We start from the raw sequence: 20,455 nt of genomic DNA on the forward strand, positions 1-20,455 counted from the left end.
GGAAGCTTCATTTTTGGGTCATCCAGAGAGCGTCTGAGAATGTCTCGTTTGAATATCTTTGTTTTCAGTGCATCTTCCTGTCTTCTCCTCACTTGGAAAACAATGGTTTCTTTAAAATCACCTCTAACTCACACCAGATGTTCCTACCGTACCACAAAAGAAAGACTCCACAAAAACCTCTTGTATCATTTTGTTAAATTCATCACCAGAATTATTCTTTTATCAGAATTTCCTTTTCTTTCGTTAGAGCCTGTTCTATTCGTTACAGAAAAAAAAAAAGAGTAAGAATTTAGGGCAGGATGCTTCTGCCTCAAGATGCTTCCATCTCTACATCATCCCCTCTTCTGTCTCTGTCTTTCCACCGACGTGCTGAAAACCTGTCACTGGGGAGGAAGTTATCAGAGCCCTCTTTGTTCCCTCGGCATCTGTCGTTAAGCAATCAGCGGTGACGGCCCGAGTCTTCCTGTAGCGCTGGAGAGGGCTCAGAGTGGTGACTGCAGCAGTCAGTGGTGAGGAGAAGAAAGACGGGCTCCTTTTGCAGAGCATGCCACCAAAACAGAATATTAACTCCCCGCCGGAGTTGTTTCACCCGGTGAAGATCTAGGTCACAGTTGTACTACCGAGTGTAGCCCCCCTCCTCCCTTCCAGGTGGGAGAGAGGTAGTGTGAGTGACAGCTATCATCACGAAATCCTGGGTGACCCTGCAGGCTAAAGCCATGTGAAAAAGTCTCATCCGTGGTTCGCAGGTTCTCAATCCTGCCACTCTACCGGCATAGGCTGTCATCCAGCCCCCCCCTTTGCCTGTGACCCCCAGCAACTTCCTTCTCCGTTCCCACCACAGGCACCCCTGTGCAAGGGGGGGGAGGGAGGGTGCAGGAGGTGGGGGGGCTGTGATTATCTGGGGGTCAAACACAGGATGTGGGCAACAAAGGGAGAGTTCTTCAAGCCCACTTCATTCCAATCCACAATCTGTGCTTGAACAGCCACGGAATTCAAACAGCGCTGCCAAACAAAGCACAGGTACGCTGCAGTCCGTGCTGATTTTACTAAATAAATAAATGGAGAGGAAAAAAAAAATCCCACTATCAGGAGAAAGGAAAACGTTTTTTAAAGAAACAAACTGTGTTTCAACAAATATGGTCCTAAAACTTTGTGTCTGCAAGCTGGGGAAATGGAGGTAGAACACCCCACAGGTAGACGGGGAAACGAACGCATTTGTTATGTGAGACAGATGAGTTGCTGCTCATTATTTCCTAATTTTGGTGTTTCACATCCAAACCGCTCCTCAAGGCGAGCAATATTAAGTGCAATATCGAATCTCAGTCACTTCAGCATTTTTCCTCGAGAAGTATCCACAAAGAAACTGTTTGTTTCTGCCAAGTGGACTGTTGTTCAGACAAATCCAGGCAGGTTTTGGATCCTTTTCTCCAAAAACAAACAAAAAAATGTGGTGAGCAGGTGCTGCACCTTCCTCTTTAATGTCGGCAGAAAAAAAAAATCTTTAGAAATCATCATTTGTCACCAAACAGCAATGCTATATTTTCCAGGCACCCTCAGCCTCTAGGAGTGTGATGGAATGTGGCTAGTGGGTGAGGGTGATGTGGAGCTCTGCAGGCTGTCGGAGTGGTTTTAAAACATTTCTGTAACCTTTCCAAAGAGCCCCCTCCTTAAGACTCTGCAGAGCAAAGTCAGTAAACCTGACAGAGCTGCCAAGCACGTCAAAAAAATCCACAAGAAAAGTGTATTTTAGAGCAGTGGTCCCAACCTTTTTCAGGAGGCGAACCGGTTTAATGTCAGACAATGTTTTCACTGACTGCTCTGCAAGAAGCTGAAGCTCCCAGTTTCCTTTCATTTTGAAGTTAAAGTTTATCTTCATTTTCTGTAAATTATCTGCAGTTTTATTTTTGCTCTAGAATTTGTGAATGCGATTTTCCTAAGCCTATAATTGTCAAGCTAAAAAAATGTCAGTCTCGTCTGACTTTTAAGGTGCGACGCATAAATACAAAAAGAAAAACAGCCACTAAAATTTTCTAAATAAAATAATAAACATGAATTCACCATATGAGCAACTTTATTAGCAGCATCCTCGTAACATTAGATGGTAGTTTGCTGAATGTCATGCATTGTTATATGGTGTGTGGTGTTACAATAAATTCATTTTTTAAGTAAAGACTCCTGGATTTGTCTGTTAAGTGCAGCTTTCTTTTATTTTGAAATCTTCTTCTGTTTCCTTACTGGCACTTTTTTGCAAAAGAAAAAAAAAAACCATAACGATTACGTTTGTTTTTTGTTAACTTTGCTTGCTTTGGGGTTTCAATTTAGCGGCCCGCTTTAGGAAATAACTGGATTTAATATGTGTCAAGAATAGCTCACATATACAGGGGAGAATCCAGTAGTTTTCCAAAATAAAACTTGTGTTTTATTTATTTTTTTTTCTTACTGTGGTCTGGTACCAACTAGGGGTTGGCAATAGTTTGGCAATATGATACATATCCCGATACATGTCTCACGATATGCATCACGATATATTCCAAAAATGTACCATGCATGAACCACTGCGGACCGCAACCCACGTTTTTATATGATACTTAAAGAACAGAGCCTTATTTCAGTACAGTAAAAACTAAGTAGTATATGTGTCAGGCGGAAAACAAAAGTAAGACGCTGAGGGACTCTCATAAATAACAAATTAAACATTCCATGTCAATATTTTAAATTGATCGCCCAACAAAATATTGCGATATATCACTAAATCGATTTTCCCTACACCCCTAGTACCAACTGTTCCACGGACCAATAACGGTTCGTCATTGGAGACCACTGTTTAGACAAAAAATTGTGAGTTAAAAAATCCAAATAATCAAAGTTTTGGTCATTTGCACAGGCTAAAAAACTGAGTGCTAAATCTGAAAAGTAAATCCGTATTCTTAGGTTTCTTCTGACAGAAAATAAAATGGTGGAAAGGTAAATAGCAGGAAAACTTAATAAAGCTACCAGTTTTTTGAAACGACAAGTACATATTCTGACTCTGCTGTGAGGCATAAAACCAAAAGTTCCAACCTGGAAGCCTCTGGAGAACCATTCGAGTCAAAGGCAAAGGTAACCGTGCATTTCACAGCATCTCTCATTAACAGGCAGCCCCTGGGTGAGAGTGACAGGGGAGGTTTCAACCCCGTGACTTCAAGCTGGGAGCTATAAAAGGTAGCTAGCCTGCAGTGTTACAGCCAAACTACACAGGTAAGTGTGTGCAGACGTTTGTGGACACCTCCATGGGCATTTGTCAAGCATGCACGTGCCTGCGTGTTAGACTTTGCAGCGCCACATGTTTTGAGTGCATGTGTACATGTGTCTCACACAGCACGGATGCAACAGAGGACTCATTTAAAATGTTCCCACCTTTAGAGACCTCTCACCCTGTGAGCAGTGTGCCCCCGTGGCCTTTATTCTCAAGACAGAGAGGGTTGTTTTCTCATCCGAGCAGGCAGGAGACGGCAGTCCCTGTACCCCACTGAGAGGGGATCACAGGGGGCTCGGCCAGCCAGAGAGAGGCCCCCGGTTCCCACATACTGCTCGGCATCAAAGTTTGGGCTGTAGCAACACACCTATAGTAAACTCACACTCCGGCTCACAGAGCTGTCAGTCTTGGGGGTGAAGTCAGAACTCTGTGGCCTTCATTATACACATCGCTTTAAACCATCAGTTAACTCGGCGGGAGGCCCTGTAGCGCAGGAAAATGACCAGCTTTGCTGTTCATCCTTTCTGCTATTGAAATACCACTTCTTTAATGTGGAAAAATTAATACGCTTATCACTTCAATAAGGATCACATTGCTTCAAATTGCTTTCTGAATACCGGCTTCACTGAGAGCGTTTTTGACATTAAAAACCGATTGTGCTGTAAATACAATCCTACACTCGTCCTTTCAAGGGCCGAGCAACAAATGGTTTGTTCCAGGTCGATCGATAGAGATCGGTGTGTGTTTGGTGAAGACCCACCTGAACAACGGAGAACAAAAAAAAATCCAATACAAAAGAAAAGAAAAAAAAAAGTCGGAGGAAAAGATGGAGAGAAAAGGAGAGACACATAAGGGTGAAACTGATCCCTGTTGACCCCTTCGGCATGCCCTCTTTCTTTTTATGACTTTCCCCCGAATCATCACTCACCAGCTCTATCAACACAGTCCAGCCTCCACTCACACACATTTGCACTTAAACGCGCACCGCAAGCTAGGACTAGCGGCCACTCTCGACAATATTAGATTTAAAAATTACATTTCAGAGCTAGCTTTCCGGTGGTTTGGGGGGAAAAAAAAAGCTGGAAAAACTTGATATATTTAGAAGAAACAAACTCAGTTTGGATGAAATTAAAACAAAAGCTGCACACAAACTATAGCAGTTCGTATTGATGCTTTATGTGGACGTTGGCAGGACGACAGTGTTAGGACGCTGATGGACTGCTTGCACACCGTCACGCTAGTAAGTCTGCACCTGTGTTTCTGCACAGCCTCTGGGGTCTCCCTTTATGGCTTCGACTAAATTAGATGGGCCATATGCATTTCTGCACATGCTTAAATACATAACTGCTGCTGGCTGTGGTATTTATAGTGGAACTCTATTTAGCTCTATCATGGATGGAAGACTGTAAATCAGCAAAGAGGAAACACAACTGGTTAGGCATTGCTGAGAACTGGCACTTAACACTCAGACCAGCCTGGCTTAGTTTAAGAGGGGAGATCAATATGCCTTTGAGAGAATGTCACTCCTCCTCTGTTATTATCATTAATGACAATCATGGCAGAGACGTTTTTAGACTTTCAAGTAACAAAACAAAACATTAAAAAATAAAAGTCTTCAAAGAAAATCTTAGAATTTTAACATTCAATCAGAAAAATAATATGCAGAAGTATTTCCAGTGTTTTTATGAGTAGTCTGAGCTTGCCAAGTCTTAAGTAGGGGTATCAAATTACCACATTAATTAATTAATTAGGACTTTTTTAAACAACTTAATCTCATTGCTTTTTGCAAAATCCTTTAATGTCGGATAATGCAAACCTCATTGGGGTATTATTTCGCATATACCATGGTAACATATGAAAAAAATCAATTATTAGTACTTTAATCTTGTCATATTTATACGTTTAAATCTGCTAATTAAAATGCGATGTGGTCCGTTACTATGGTAACGGCTACACCACCTGCACTGATCATTACAGGTTAAACAAAGCATCATTTCAGAGAGAAATGACCACTTGTCTTTGTCCAACCAAGAAAAAGTTTGTTAAAAAAAAAAAAGTCTAAATTGCTCAATTCCTCCAGTTTCCATTTCCTCCGTTTTATAATCTCTTTTACCTCATCTAAATCTTCAAAATGATCAAATTCACCCAACAGGCTTTCTTTCTGTTGTGATCAACTGTGGACAAAGATAAGTCAACCTATGAGATATTCATGGTCAATATTAGCTTCAGCGTCTGCACATCTCCCTTTCAAACATCTTTAATATATAGAGACTCTTGAACTATAGTCAATTGTATAACAATTTATCAATTGCTGTTTTTATAACGTTTGAAATAAAATTACTAAACCAAACTAATACTAACTAAAGTGCTCCAACTGTTTTTAATGTATTAAACCGGAGCACCCTGGTCATGATGCTTTCTTTTTCATTTTTCCTAATTGTTTGAGATTTAAAATAATACAGCTTGGTGGTGTAAAAATAAATGTTTAAAGTCTGTTATAATAAAAAAAACTTTATAAAATCACATTTTTAACTTTATTTTGATGTTTTTATTGTGTTACAATGTCACAAATTGAAATGAAATATCTAAAATTAGGTTTTTCTTTAGGATGGATTAAAAGATCCATTAATTAGAGGTCAGAATTAGTTAATTCTATTATAAAAAAATTGCATGACAGCACCACTTTTTAAATGTTTGGTGGGCATCTATAAAATGAGGTGCAGCTGCACAGCTAGAACATAAGGAAATATTTAACCATCCAATTGCATCCCATTAACTTTGAACATGACTGTTTTTAGAATCCCAGTCGCTCGTCTGTCTGGAGGACCGCGGCCAGTTTCTTTTTTTCTTCTTCTTGTGTTTGCTTCATGTAACACGGCCGAACGCGGCGGTGAGTAATGAGACTTGGCAGACCGGCCGCAGATCTCTTCGCACTTAAGTATCAAACAAAACATTTCCTCTCCTGTGAGGTCAGCATAAAGCAAAAGACAGCAGAGAAGTGGCGAGGTGGCAGGATCAGATTCGGCGGGATTAAAGAGGGTGAGAGGAAGAAGTACGGTCAAGAAAAACTCAGAAAAGCAAAAGTCCACGATGTGGACGGGTCTCTGTGAATTCAACAGAGCATCCCTTTCCCCCTGCAGATTGCTTCACCTTTCTGAGAGAAGCAGACACAGAAACGCCTCCCCACCTCGATCAGTCTACCCCGCTGCCTCAGGGGAAGATTTTACACTGGCTGTACATGAATCAGAGGGGCAAAGAAGCATGAGAGGAGGGGAGACGGCGAGGGATTTCAAGCTGTGACGAAAGGATCCGTGGTGTAGGTGGACAGCGACACCAAGCACACAGCATGACACAAAGTCAGACAGAGCCGCCACAGAAACACTAGAGCCTGACAAATTGCACCCGCTGCCATGGGAGTGGGAAGGAGGTGGAGGTGGGGGCAGGGATGGTGACCCACAAGACTGACAGCACATGTAAAATTCATGGCATCCCATGGGCTCTGCTGCAATACATTACCACATTTGGATGGGTGACTATGAGGCTTCTGCTTTTTCGCTAACAGACAGTTTTGCCGCAAAGTTCATACATTCCTGCTGAGTCGAAAAACACCAGAGCAGGATACAGAAATAAACTCACCTCTAAGTCATTAAAGAATAAATGTGTGTCAGCCAAGTTGAAGATCATCTCTTCCATCCTCAGGCCTAAAGACACAGATGTTGGCGGATCCTGCAAAACAAGCAAAATAAATTAAAGTTTCCTCTAAGATTTAAGCAACTACCTTTTGTTTATTTGCATCAGCAATCAAGCAAATAATATAAGACAGTAGGTAATGATGTTTACAGCGAGCCACTTAATTAACGCAGAATCTCCTTAAATTCCACAGCGGGCTATTCCCATAAAAGCGGACTTGAGAGGTTCGGCCTCGGTTTACGAGCCTCTGAAAGGAACCAGAATAGTCATCAGAAATGCCACAGACTAGAATGAATGTTGTAAAAGCATGTCTGCAGTCAGGAGGGGTGGTCGATTAGAAGAATTGAGGTCACAGCCACATCGTAAATAGACCATTCCCTGAATACTCGTGCTGATGCATCACTAGTTTGCTCCTTAGGTGATATAAATCCTTCTTCCTCAGGTTTGAAAACCTAAAAACTTCTGCAATTTTAGGAACATCCAAAGTGTAATCACGTATTCGGGTAAAAGCAATTCTTCTTCCCCTAAATCCTGATGCCTGTCAGTAATGCGACACGTGCTGTAATGGTGATATGGTTGCACTGTTTGTAAGATAATACCTCAAAAGGAGTGAACTAGACTGTAAATAGTTAATGAGACGGTGACAACTGGTGCGATTCTTCCTTTAAAGGGACAATGATGAGGCGAAAAGTCTCAAGGAAGACAACTGTAAATGATTTAATGAATGGAGGAAGCACTACAAAAAAATTTGTTTTGCTTCTTGCTAAAAAAAAAAAAAAAGATATTTAAATTAGTTGCCAAAGTGTTGGGGCCACCCAAATTTATCTTATTTCCTAAATCTCTAATTAGTAAATTGCGTTGAACAAGTAAAGGATGAAAAAGACAATAGAGAGGCTCCCTGCAGCTGCGTTTAAGACGAGCCGGGCAGTACCAGAAGCAGGGATTACAGAGTTAAACCACCTAAAGACACACCTGAGCTTTCCGCTGATTAGCTGTCACATCCCACAATGCTTATGTTTTCACCAAAATGACAGAGAACAAACCACACAAGAAGAGCTCAATCCTTTCTTTTTTAACCTCCCAGTTTGAATCAATCTTTCAGTCAGAATTCTTAAAAAACAATTAACCTCCTGCACCGCGGGGTTTGCATCTAAATCTTCCCAGCCTCTTCCGCTGTCGGCTGTTGTGCCAACGCTGACCAGTTTGGTGGGAAAAAGGCTGTTCTCTGTGGCGCAAGTGAATCCTTCCAATTAAATCTAAACAATCAGTCAGTGAGGGAGTTAAGAATACAAGCAGGCCAGAAGGCCAAAGTGCTGCTGCTGTCAGAGCTCCAGCACCACCTGTCCGGGGATGTCAGTGCCTCAGGGGCGGGCGGGGGGGCCCTCTGAGCCCCTTAGCAATAACACCCCCACCACATACCCCCCACCCACTTTAAGCTCTAGCCAGTCCAATGGTGGCACAGCTGGCCTCAGCCATCAGCTTTATGGGAGTGAGCTGCCTTGATGCCAATTAAAACGGCTGATAAGAACAGCGGTGTGTTTATGTGGGTAAGAGTCAGGGAGAGTGGGTGGGAGGTCACGGCGGCTGAGAGAAAGTGTGGATGTGCACTCACTCAGATACACATCTATTTATAGTAAACTAAAGCTGGTGAGGAGGCAAAACTGTTTTGCAACTTTTTTTTTTTTTTTGATGCCACTAAGATGGAGGAGATAAGGCGGGCGGGATGGATACGGTGGACGAGCAGTTTTCAAGGGGGATGCTGGTCTGCTTGACTTTCTTTTTTGACGGTAGTTTACAGATGGCCGTTTCTGATAAGCTTTGAAGCCGTGTGCTCTGCGGTTGTTGTGAGCAAGCCTATCTCCGTCTCTTGCTTTAATTTGATCATGTCAGCAGGCTGAAGCTGGGCAAACACTGGAGAAAAATAAGCAAAGGAAATGGAAAAAAATGGACTTAGTAGGTTTTACATCCTATATGACAGTGAGTTTCCACTGGTCTGACTGTGGTGCTTCATTCTCCTTTTTATTGTGTGGGGAGTCTGTTGTTCGTTGGCATCGTCCATAGCTCCTCCCACTACTATGTAGTTTGTACAAAACTTTGGCAAGTATCCTTCCTCACTAATGTAAAATTGTATCATAAATGTTAAAGTTTGGTCATTCATGGCGAAAATGGTCATTTTGCCAAGATTTTATACATTTTTATTTTGAAAGCACAAGGGAAGTTTTATATTCTGAAACCCAGACCTGTTTCCTGTTTCTCCGCCAAATTAAAGCATCTTAGAAGTATAAAGTAGAGCTGCCACAATTAGTCCCGACTTTGTCGATTATTAATATAATTGGCGACTAATTTAATAGTTGATTAGTGCTTTTTTTTTAAGTCTCAAGACTAGGGTGCATCCTTTTTTTCTGCCATTTTCTTTGACACACGTACAGTAGTACTAATCCGGGTCAGTAGTGATGTCACAGGAAGACTCGGATACCATAACAACACGCCAACAAAGCCTGAAAGTGAAAAACATAAAATAATAAATATATAAAAGACAAAAGTGCCCAATTCAATCTCAGCAAGACAGAAGTTGTGTTCCATGGCAGCACTATGGCGATACTTGATCATCTGAAGAGGAAGCACGCTGATGACAGATAAGGTAAGCTAAGCTAACATTAGCGCAAACAGAGAACAAACTTATTAGCTGAATGTTATCCCTACAACTTTTACCCCATCGGAGTAAAATGTCTCTGCTGAAGGGAACATCTGCTCTCAAAAGAGATCTAGGCTATGCCCAAATTTATATCCTAATCCACTACTAACAAACTATTTAGTGCTCTGGATTTAAAAACAATTCGGACACGATGCTCACTACTTTACTTTCGTTTGTCTAAACACCGGCTGTGACGTCAGCGATTTAAGTAAAAATCGAATCAATAAAAAAAATTCAAGATGTCTATTTGTGACTCTACTGTGTTCTGATGATAAAAATGTGTAATGTTTGTTAAAATATTCAATTTTTTTTTCACAAAAATTTTTCAACCGCAATGCATTTTGCTCTGTATTTGCTAATGTAGCGACCATCGATACACGCTAGTTTTTTTTGCAAAGACTCCTGGGAAATTTCTAGTGCACTAGATTTTGGAATTCTAGATTCAGATGGCAAACGGATTATATAGTGCACTATATAGTGAGTAGTGAAGGAATTCAGACATACCAAGTCTTTCTCCAAGACATATAGAAATACCATCTTTCCTGGCTACAAGCAAGAGCATCATACAGTTAGAAATTATATAGAGCCAAAGTGTAGGGAATACAGTTGTGAGCGCTCAGCAAAACAAAATGTACAGAAACATATGAAGGACAGAAGCTGCACGATTCATTAAAGGTTAAATAAACTTTCGTCCTAATTGAAGAAACGTTCGACGGAGACGCAGCGCAGACGGACCAGTGGAAATCCGCCTTATAGTGTAATGGAATGGCCCTTATAGAGTCAGGAGTGTTTCCTGTTTGAGAGGAGCACACCGGAGAACCCTATGGGTGTGTGTTTATGTGTGTGCAGTGAGAGCCCTTCATCGCAGAGCTGCAGCTCCCTAAGCCTCGGCTCTCCCTATAACCAGCATGAGAATAAAGTAAATAAACAGTGGAGGGTCGCGGGGCAGCCCTCCTTCACCCCAGAAACAAAACAGTGCCCCCATCAAACACCCCCCTTATAGCAGAACAAAGGCACAGACCACGGGCCGCAGACGCTAAGCTCTGTGACACATGAGGAGCAATATGTCATTTTAAGAGTTCAAAAACCAGACAGATTCAGAGCCAAAACAACGGCTGCTTCGAAATGCAGATTAAAGACACAAAAAATAATTTCTTTAAGAGTATATTCCAACTCTATGCCAAAAGCAGGGACTTTAAAGGCTATATGGAGCTAATGACCTCCTGAAAACCATGAGAATGAGATTCTGCCTTATTTCCCAAATTGTTTGTTTTGAAAGTTTAAATTTAGAGAAGCAATTTACATGAAACAACAAACAGCTAAGCCTGGAAAAGTAAACTCTTTTCCAGAGACATGGGATAGAAAATGACCTTTCAATACATGAACAAAAAAGATTTATCTGTACTCTTACTTTAAAAAAAAAAAATCAGAATAGTCAGATTGAAGGGAAATTTGTGTTTTATTTAAACTGACTGACATTTGGTGGGACTCGTGCTTTTCCCCAAGGAGATCCCAGCCTGAAAAGGATGGATTGAGAAGCACTTAATTAAACTAACAATGTGGCATTTCTGAAGAGAAAGGAACACTCGAGATGTGTCAATAGACAGACGGAGTGCAACTGTTGTGAGGCCCTACAGCTGAGCCCCGGGCAGCCATGCATAGCTCCAACAGCTGCAAAGAGCAGTCAAATGCTTGCCAGGCCTCATTGGACCTATTAAAAAAAGAAACAATTATCTGTACATTGAGTTCTGCCCTGGCCACTCGCTACGGACTTAAAGCTATGTGAAATCTATCTCTGCTCAATGTCCATTAGCCCGGAGCTCCCCTCGCCTCTTAATATTCACACATTTCACTGATAAAGCGCGGCGGTGCAGTCTGATGTCACTCACCCGTCCATATCTGTTGGCATAAGAACCCGTGAGTAAGGAATGGAAAACGATGATTGTTTCATCCAGGTCCCAGATGAAAACCCGCTGGGGGAGATGGGCCACAAATGGAGGGGGAGGGCGGAGCGCAGAAAAACAGGGAGAAAAGAAGCAAAATCAATGGTGCACTCTGTAGGCCTGCAAGGTGATCCTCCTGGTCAATAGGCCAGGAGCGCGTATTTGTGCGCCACAGGGACCAACATCCATTTGCTTGGCCTGGTCATTGCAACACTTCTCCCATCACCCCGCTACACATTCGAGCCATTGCCCTTTACATTAATCAATACCGACAAACTAATTAACCAGTTAACATCCCATGATGTCAGCACGGAATTAGCTCCCCTTATCTTTAATATAAAAATGTAAAATATTATTAGTAGCAGGTTTCAGAAAACAATATTCAACCAGTGACTCATTTCATTACCTACCTTATTGCTTATTTACAAGCTGTACACGAGAACTTTAAATGTGTTAGGCTGTGAGTCACATATTCCACACTGCATCAATAATTCATCAATAGTTAAAGGATAAATGTCCATCAAGTCTTTAAGTTGACGTGGCAGCTATATAGTAAGTGGATTAGTGTCTATGTGCCTCAGACAGGGCGCGGCTGTCTGTCGCCAAGGTAGCAGGCTCAACCTACCTCAAGGTCGGAGTCGGGCGGCGGTGATGGGTTGTTGTTCCTTCTTCCACGGCCACGTGACTTTCCATCCGAGGCCCGGCGCAATCGATCTGAATCTGAATCTTTAATGGGGGTTGATGGACTGTGGATGGTACTGTACTCTCCTGAAAGGAAGGAAGGAAGGAAGCAAAGGAGGAGGAAGATGAACTATCGTGTGCTTTCAGAAAAGATGTCTGTCCGACTTATAGTCCTGATGCAGGATGGGTACAACCTGTGCATTATTCAGAACCAGATTATCCAGCATGAAAATAAAACGTTTTTTACTCTGGTTTGAGATTACGATAAATCTGTCTGTATTTAGTGTTGTTTGATGTTTCAAACACTATTATAATTTTTAGTAGCTTATAAAAAAAACTCAATTGCCAGATAATTGCATTCATGCCACATGGAATTATGCAAAATTGGACATCTGTATTCCATTTTTTTTCTCCCAAACTTGACTGTCATAGACATGAAACTGGCTTATATTTGTGCTGTTTTTTTGGTGTTTTTTGTGGTCCGCACTTACCTGCAGGGTTCTCTGTGAGGGCTTGACTTGTGATACCAGTGGGCGGCTCCTGGAGGGTGTACGTGGTGGTGGTGGAGGGTGTGCTGGGGCTGGTGTTGTTACTCGTCATGTAGGGTGAGGTGTAGGGTGAGCTGTTGTAATACTGAGCATACTGGCCCTGGCCAAAGCCTGGATAAGTGGGGTACTCCTATGGATTAAAAATAGATTAGTGAAGACAATATTAAGGCGCAAAAAAACGAAAAAAAAAAAAAAAAAATCACAAAATGAGAAGCAAAGGGAGACAAGTCAATGGTAATCTGAGATATCCCCTGCACCGGTGTTGCTACTTTCCAGTGCAGATTCCAAAATATATATATATAAATGCAAACACATGTCTGCTCTGTCCTCCATCTGGACAACAATCTGTCTTTTTTTTTTCTGCAGCGTCCTACATATGTGTGGAGGAAGAACAACCCCTAATCCTGCGTACAAAGCCTTTGACATTGAAAGTGATTTATGTCATGAAGCAATCGCAACATCTCGAGTGGGTATGTTTTCTGAAGATTTCCATGATCACATCTGACAGGCCTTAACTATTTATCTAATTGGAGAAACTGAAAGAAGCAGCGGAGGGCGTGCAGCTACCTGTTGTGTGCTGTTGAAGCCCGCCGAGTTTGTCAGGGAGTTGTTTCCTGCATACAGTCCTGACGTCGTCGTGAAAGTACCACCTTTAGAGACAAAAAAAATGATCGGTTTCAGTCAAAAAAATAAATGTGCATTCGTATAAAGGAAGAGTAATGAAATGGTACACTGTGAGGGGTAAAAAAAACAGATTTGTCTTAGAGGTGAACAGAGGGAGGCCTCAGGGAGCGCTTCGGAGAGTGGCCTTATCTTTTGCCTCTTCCTTCCTTATCAGTGATTGGATCAGGCCTGATGAATGACAGGGTGAAGGGGGGGAAGAACCCACATCCAAGCCCGCACAATGTGAGGAACACAAGAGACTGTTGTGTGTGAGCCACTGAAGGGTGGCGTGGGGTGAAGGGGCAGAAAAGGATGGAAACAGTGGATGATCTGGGACTGAGCATCAGGATGCTCTGGGGGATTTTTGTGTGTGTGTGCAGGGGGAGCTTAGTAATAATAAAGAAATGTAAACAAAAGAAAAGTTGAAGTTGGAGCAAAAGGCACTTAGAGGGTTTGCTGCTTTCTAATGAATATGTATGCTCCTCTTTTCAGGACAGTCCTTCAGGGTAATTAAATCATTCAAAAGGGTTGATAGCATCTAATGGCTTAATAATATACAAGCTATGAGTTATAGAGGAGGAGGGCGAAATCATCCCTCTGGGGCGCAGCTTCTCTCTTCAGTGGCCATCCACCTGCGCTGTCATGTCGAGCCAGGAAACAGCAGGAAGCACTGCTTGCTATCGACCAGCGGCTAAACTTTATTTCATTGGGCACAAATTGTTTTCTGATGCTGAAAAAAATATTGACAAAGTGCAACAAATTCCTCCTTTGGAGGAAAAGCCAGCCAGTTGCTCCACTTTTATAAAGAGAATAACTTTTAATCACAAAGTGCTACTTAAAAAATCATCAAATTTGGACTCCAATCATTTATTTTAAAAGCGTTCCCAGTGGTCTTTTAATTATGTTTATGCCGTATTCAGCTGAAATCAGAAAACTTGTATCGTTTTCCAGAAAATAGTTGTGCAGAGCAGCATGGGCTAATCAGAAATTCACCTGTGAGTTGTGGGCGGGACTGTTAGTGTTAAGCAAACGTACCCATCTACCATCATCCACCTGTTTACGTGCTTCCCTGCTAGCTTACAGCCCCTCACAACCCCAACCTAACATTACTGGTGGAACAAAAATGGCTAGTAAACCTATCCAGCTGTACAGTTTTGAGCGAGATGCCAACTCGGGTGAGGAAAATGAAGACGCTCATGGATCTATTTGTCTGCAAGAGGATGCATCAGAATGGAGCAGAGCAGGGAGCTAGTGGCTTTTCATAGAAGCTTCTACCTCAAACATACAAGCTTTTCAAACTGCATTTTTTTACTGCTCCTAACTCACGATTTAAAAACAGAAATACTCTCCTTTAATCTGAGTTTTATTTATCTATGTCCCCCATCATCAGAAATGGCTACAAGAACATAAATACACCAATTTTCATTGGAGTGGGTTTTTATGTAATAGTAATCAATGGAATGTATCACAATAAAAGCTGTGGCCCAAATGTTTTATTAGTATTTCATCCAAAAAATATTATTTTTTTTACTCTTGTTGCAACTTTTGGCTTTTTTATAGTTTATGAAATAGTAGGGAAGCCTCTCTTCATTTCCTGTGACTTCTGTAATTTGAATTAAACTTTTTTTTTTTTTTTACATTTGCTTAAACAGAATATGTGAATAACACATACTCTTTGACACGATCAAAGTACGTAAAGTGTTGTAAATTAGTGCAAAGCCACTTTTCTCCGCTTCAGAATCTACAGGAATTACGTTATTTATGTCAACATTTGATGAGTTGGTCCAAAGAATGTCAACACTGGAGTTAAAGGGTTAAGGAAAACTTCAACATTTAAATATTGTAGCCAAATTTAACATCTATCAAAATAGGGAAACAAACTTCAAAATAAAAGCTTTGATCGGATAAAGATAATTTTTTTTTAACTCATTTTGTCACTAAATAAAATAAAAAGAAAAAGTTCAATAGTGTTCTCTGGAATACAAAAGTTTTTTTCTGTATAACTAAAGCATATCTCACTGATTGAGAAGGAGAAAAGGTGGAAAATAAATTTACTGCTCTTAAATGAGGCCATAATTACACCCTTGTTGCCAGAGAAAAGCACAGGGAGTCTCTTTCATCCTCTGGTCAGCGGCCCCATCAGAAGGGCCCTCCCACACCGTGACAAACGTAAAGCAGCTTTCAGACAGGCCGAGATGATTGGGGATGTTTGTGTGTATGGATGGAGCGGCAGTGGGGCTGCGGGCACGAACGGTATGAAAGAAAGAATAACAGAAAAGACGTAATGGTATACATGCTTCTGTCAGACTGTCATGTTTCCGGGACGGTGGTTACGACAGCAAAACGCTGGGATCCGCTGAATCACTTTCTGCTTCCCGCTATTGCACACAAACACTGCAGAGTTTCATGGTTTGATCCAGTCATTTCCATCAGAAATGTTCCAACCAACAATATTTTTTCTAATTTTTGTTTAATGTTCCAAAGCCAACTAGGGGATTTACACAACTTTTGTGCTCTGTAGAAAGTTCACCATCAAGTGAAAGTACAGCGGAACAATGAGACTCAGAGGAGGCGGGGTAAGGCTGTGAAGGACAACAAATTAGCCTAATGCACAGTTCAAACAGTCATAAAAGCTCTCACTGGCAGCGTTTGAGGGTTGCTCTGCGGAGAACAAGGAGCCACATAAAAGCTGAAGGGACCCCTGCTAGCCCAGTGAGAATGAGCCCATGCTGAAGAAGGGGGGGAGAAAAGCGGGTCTTGTGGTTCCCCGGGGGGCATGTTTTTTTCTCCCTCCCCCTTGTCCTGTTCCAGTTAGTTCACTCACTCAAGACCAGACAACATCCCTCCCACCTCTGCTCTTTCCCTCTTGCCTTCTGGCTCCACAATTGGAAGTCCATTTGCTTTGCTTGATCAGTCCCCTCGCCATGGGCTATGTCTATCATCAGTGCACAATATTTGTAGCAGAAGTTCGTATGCCTCACTTGGGAATAGTCTATTAAGTCCAGATGGGGTTCTACTTAAGAAAAAAAAAAGGCTACCAAGGCTTCAGCATCTTCAGATCATGGGGACAGAATGCTGGAATTCAATTATTAACCTAATCAACATCTGCTCCATCTCCAGACCACAGGCATTTCTCAAATTCTTACTATCATTTGTGTTTTTAACATTAAAAAAATGTAATTCACCCTTTATTTCCAATGAAATATCCCAACTGGCTGCAATTTTTATTTCTATTTTTAGTTATTTACACAAGACGAAAGAAAAATCACAACAAAAATGTGAATGTCATAGTCTGCTGGCGTGACAGCTGGCCACAGGCTGCTTGAAGGTACACTGACGGGGAGAAGGAGTATCAGATGTGGAAAAACAGGCTTTGGTCGGGACACCCAGGCCTGAGGCACATCGCCCAGGCAGATCAATAGGCCAGTAGGAGTAATGATGATGGTATGGCGGAAGGCCAGAACCACAGTTAGAAAAACCCAGCGCCAGAAAAGTGGTCAATCTGTCATCTAACATGCCTGTCAATTACTAACACACTTAACGCCAACGCCAGGCATGCAATAGCCAGAGATGCACGCTGAGGGACAGGCTGCGATGGAAGGAAAAAGAAGAGCAAGACTATAATACTTGGAAGACGAATGGGCACATAAGACTGTCACTGTGAGTTAGAGCTCTAAGGGCAGGAGAGCAGCTCGTTCCTCTGTAGCAGATGCTCTGCCTGCTTCCAGGTACTTTTCTGAAGTGTGGCTAAAGTGCTGCAAGACTTCATCGTTCTCAACTGTGGAGACACAGAAAGAGGCTTCACCTGTGGACTGAGCTGGTACTACAGGAGGGGATAAAGGTGGAGCTCGCTGCAAAGTTCCTGAACAGTGCAGGTGAGAGGCTGTTTAAGAAAAATGTGTGAATGCAAAAAAAAAAAAAAACTGTGAGGATAGAAGTCTGAGCCAGATCTAAAGACTGGATATAAAAATCATTATCACTGTAATAACACATATTTTCTAGTTTAAATGTCTTATAAAAATTGGCATAAGACAAAACTTTACATTATAATTTTAATTAATTTTTTAAAAGTTTTTTGGACTCCTAACACAGTACAAATGTATTTTACAACATGAAGACAGACGCATAAAAATAAACATTTAGACAAGATTTTAAAGATATGTCTTTGTAAACATGTAATTCTAATTTTGGTTTAAGATAACGTCTAAAATTAAGGATAGTTGGACTGTTGAAGTCCCAAAAATAAGACACATTTAGAGGGAAAGTGTTTAATATAGCTACTAAAAAGACTTTATAAAAAAAAAAAACATGCTTATTTTAAGACTGCTAACCAGAATTTTATACTTAAATATGAGCTAATTTCAAGATTTAATTTTTAATTCAAAGTGTCTCTTTTGATCTATTTTGAGTGATCCCAGTGGACTTTAAAGTTGGGCTTTCCCCCTTCCCATCATCCATCTGTTTACACACTCTCCCGCTAGCATACAGCCCCTCACAACCCCAACCTAACATTAGAGGTGCAGCAAAGATAGCTCGAAATATTGGAGCTAAACTGCCGTAAAGTTTTGATTCAGATTTCAGCCCAGACGACAAAAACAAAGACGTACATGAATGTACATGTGGATGCATCAGAATGGGACAGAACATGGAACTTGAGGCTGCTGTAGTAGCTTCTACGTCACAACTACAAGCTTATCCCAATGGCATTTTTGCATCTGCTCCTGTTTCACAACAATTTGGAAAACAAAAAAAAAATTATTTCTTTACATAAGTCCTCCATCGCTAGAAAAATGTCACAAAAACATCTCAAAAACATTATTTTGATCTATGTGGATCTTTAAAAGGGCAGGACATCGCAACTTATTTAAAAAAAATCTTCTCAAGACAAATTCTATTTGTTCTATTTGCTGATTTTTTTCACTTAAAAGGACCGCACCATGATTTTCTTAAGCCTTTCGGACGAAACTATATCCATATATGATCATATATTATATTTGGAACCCTAAAGAATAAGTTATTTAGGGAATATTAGTTATTTTTGTGGACTCTTTTCCTATCCCGAAGTAAGACGACTCGATCTCTGAGGCTCCGCCTTTTTCTCCTTTGTGGGTGCCGCCCATTTTATGACCTCAACAGCAGCGTGTCTGCCTTTCGCCCACAAAAACAAACATCCAAATTTTTGCAAAGTTTAGTAGCCCTGGTATTTATCCCAAAAATGTGACAATCAGCCCAGCGTCTGTCGGAGCCCGGTGTTTATTCCATCGCAGACATGGTGATGGCTTATGGGTTCATTTTGTGGTGAAATTCAGTCAAGAAATGCAGACAACAACATCAGATAAAAATTTTAGGATTCCTTGAAATGGTGAGAACATTGCATTATGTTCTGACTAGCACTGGTTGTGAGCGTTTCTTTTTTCTTTGAAAAATTCTCCTGGAGATTTGCACACCTTTCCGTTTTTGCTCAATAATTTATGTTCAAACCAGTACTTTTAATTCATCGCTTTCTTTGTACCTCAACCATGAAATTGTTTGACTTTTTCTGCATGGTCTTCTTCATATCACTAATTTTCTTGAGCCCTTCTCAGATACGTTTAGGATCTAAATGTCGTGCAGATTCCTCGCCAGAATGTTCTTTGGCGTATGCCACCATTTGAAGTTTAAATACTTAATCAAACAAGGTTTTTCCTACCCATCGCTACACAACACGAATACCAGAGGCACCCTAAAGGCTGTTAGACCCGGGGATATTGCAGACGGGATACAGTTGGAAGATATACAGTATTGTGCATTTAAAATGTAAGCGTGTGTTTTTGTGAGTTGCGACGGCTTGTAGTTCATAGAGTAAGTTTTTAGAGGAAGGCTCAGAAATAAATGAATGGATCAAAATACCACTTTGGTGCTGTTATAGTGAGGAATGAACATTTTAATCTACTTAAAAGCTCAAAAAGTTGATTTTGCATGGTATAAGCCCTTTAAAACAAAGAAAAAAAATCCTTATATTCTGCATTTTTTACTTGTTTTGGGAAGGACATTTGTACAGTTTATATGTTTTAAGCCCATAAATCATGTTCTTAGCGCTTAATTAATTACAAATATTGTCACAAGGGAAAAAAAAACAAGTTTAGGAGTGGCATGCCTGTTGCTGTCAAAGTGCTGGACATTTTCCCATCTAGTTTGAATCTTTTAAGTGCAGAAAGGGGGAAAGCCGTCAGTGAGTCTGCTCACCACATCAATGGGATCCCATCATTGTCTGTCTCCGTACACTTAAATCTAGAACAAAGGTTTATTTTTTAAATTCTTTTAAAAAGTATTGTTAACTTTAATCCGTTCATTAAAAAAATAAACTGGTCAAACAAAAACTCTGGAACAAAGAGAAACTATTCAAGCCAGTGAAAAAAGAAGTGTGACACAATACAGAAACCCACACAGACTCGTCAAACCTCAAGAGGAAAACGTGGACAGTTCAGGTCCTCACCCTGCATTTGGTAACTGTAGGGGGCCTGTCCGGTCTGCGGTGTGGTAAAGCCGGAGCTGTAGCTCAGGAAGCCCGTCTGTCCTGGGGATTGGGACTGGCTCAGGCCCCCCTCCGTCTTTATGCCTGCCCACAATGGACCTAAATCAGTTAGTGACACCAGATCGGTTTGATGCACAGACAACAGTCAACACAGGTTTAAATTACACAGGACACAGCAAAGGGACACCGCTCCTGTCTGTTAACATAACACGCTAATCGCAATGGATGAGCAGTGATTATCTGGTAAGTGATTTTCACTGTCCTCCGCTGTTTAGAAATATTATCTTTTGCTAAGTTTCATCAAGCAAGGAGTTGGCTGCTTCGTTGAGAAAACCAAACGCATGTTTTGACTATCGCTGTTTGTTTTAGTGATAACAGTAATACTGACTCATCTTATTATCATGTGGGTCAGAAGTGAAAAGCTGCACCAAGAGTCAAACATTAGAGCATATTTCTGTCTCAGAGCAGCAGCAGTAGGTTGCAGGA

The 20,455-nt window shown here is 41.2% G+C and overlaps 1 protein-coding gene across 16 annotated transcripts in view; it reads right to left on the bottom strand.

Annotated features, from left to right (window-relative positions):
- The window catches only part of eya1 (EYA transcriptional coactivator and phosphatase 1), a 68,840-nt gene that overhangs the window by 12,243 nt on the left and 36,142 nt on the right, over positions 1–20,455 (bottom strand). For 12 of the 16 annotated variants that reach the window (XM_024280270.2, XM_024280267.2, XM_024280266.2 and 9 more), the window contains 6 exons: positions 19,931–20,068; positions 13,360–13,442; positions 12,736–12,922; positions 12,189–12,331; positions 11,510–11,593; positions 6,872–6,961 (listed from right to left, as the gene is read on the bottom strand). In XM_024280270.2, coding sequence (XP_024136038.1) covers positions 6,872–6,961; positions 11,510–11,593; positions 12,189–12,331; positions 12,736–12,922; positions 13,360–13,442; positions 19,931–20,068 — 725 coding nt within the window. The remainder of the gene's footprint in view (positions 1–6,871; positions 6,962–11,509; positions 11,594–12,188; positions 12,332–12,735; positions 12,923–13,359; positions 13,443–19,930; positions 20,069–20,455) is intronic. The other 4 variants (XM_024280275.2, XM_024280271.2, XM_024280274.2 and 1 more) reach the window with 1 other exon arrangement.

The sequence above is a fragment of the Oryzias melastigma genome, linkage group LG20, assembly GCF_002922805.2.
Source record: "Oryzias melastigma strain HK-1 linkage group LG20, ASM292280v2, whole genome shotgun sequence".
Taxonomy (NCBI): domain Eukaryota; kingdom Metazoa; phylum Chordata; class Actinopteri; order Beloniformes; family Adrianichthyidae; genus Oryzias; species Oryzias melastigma.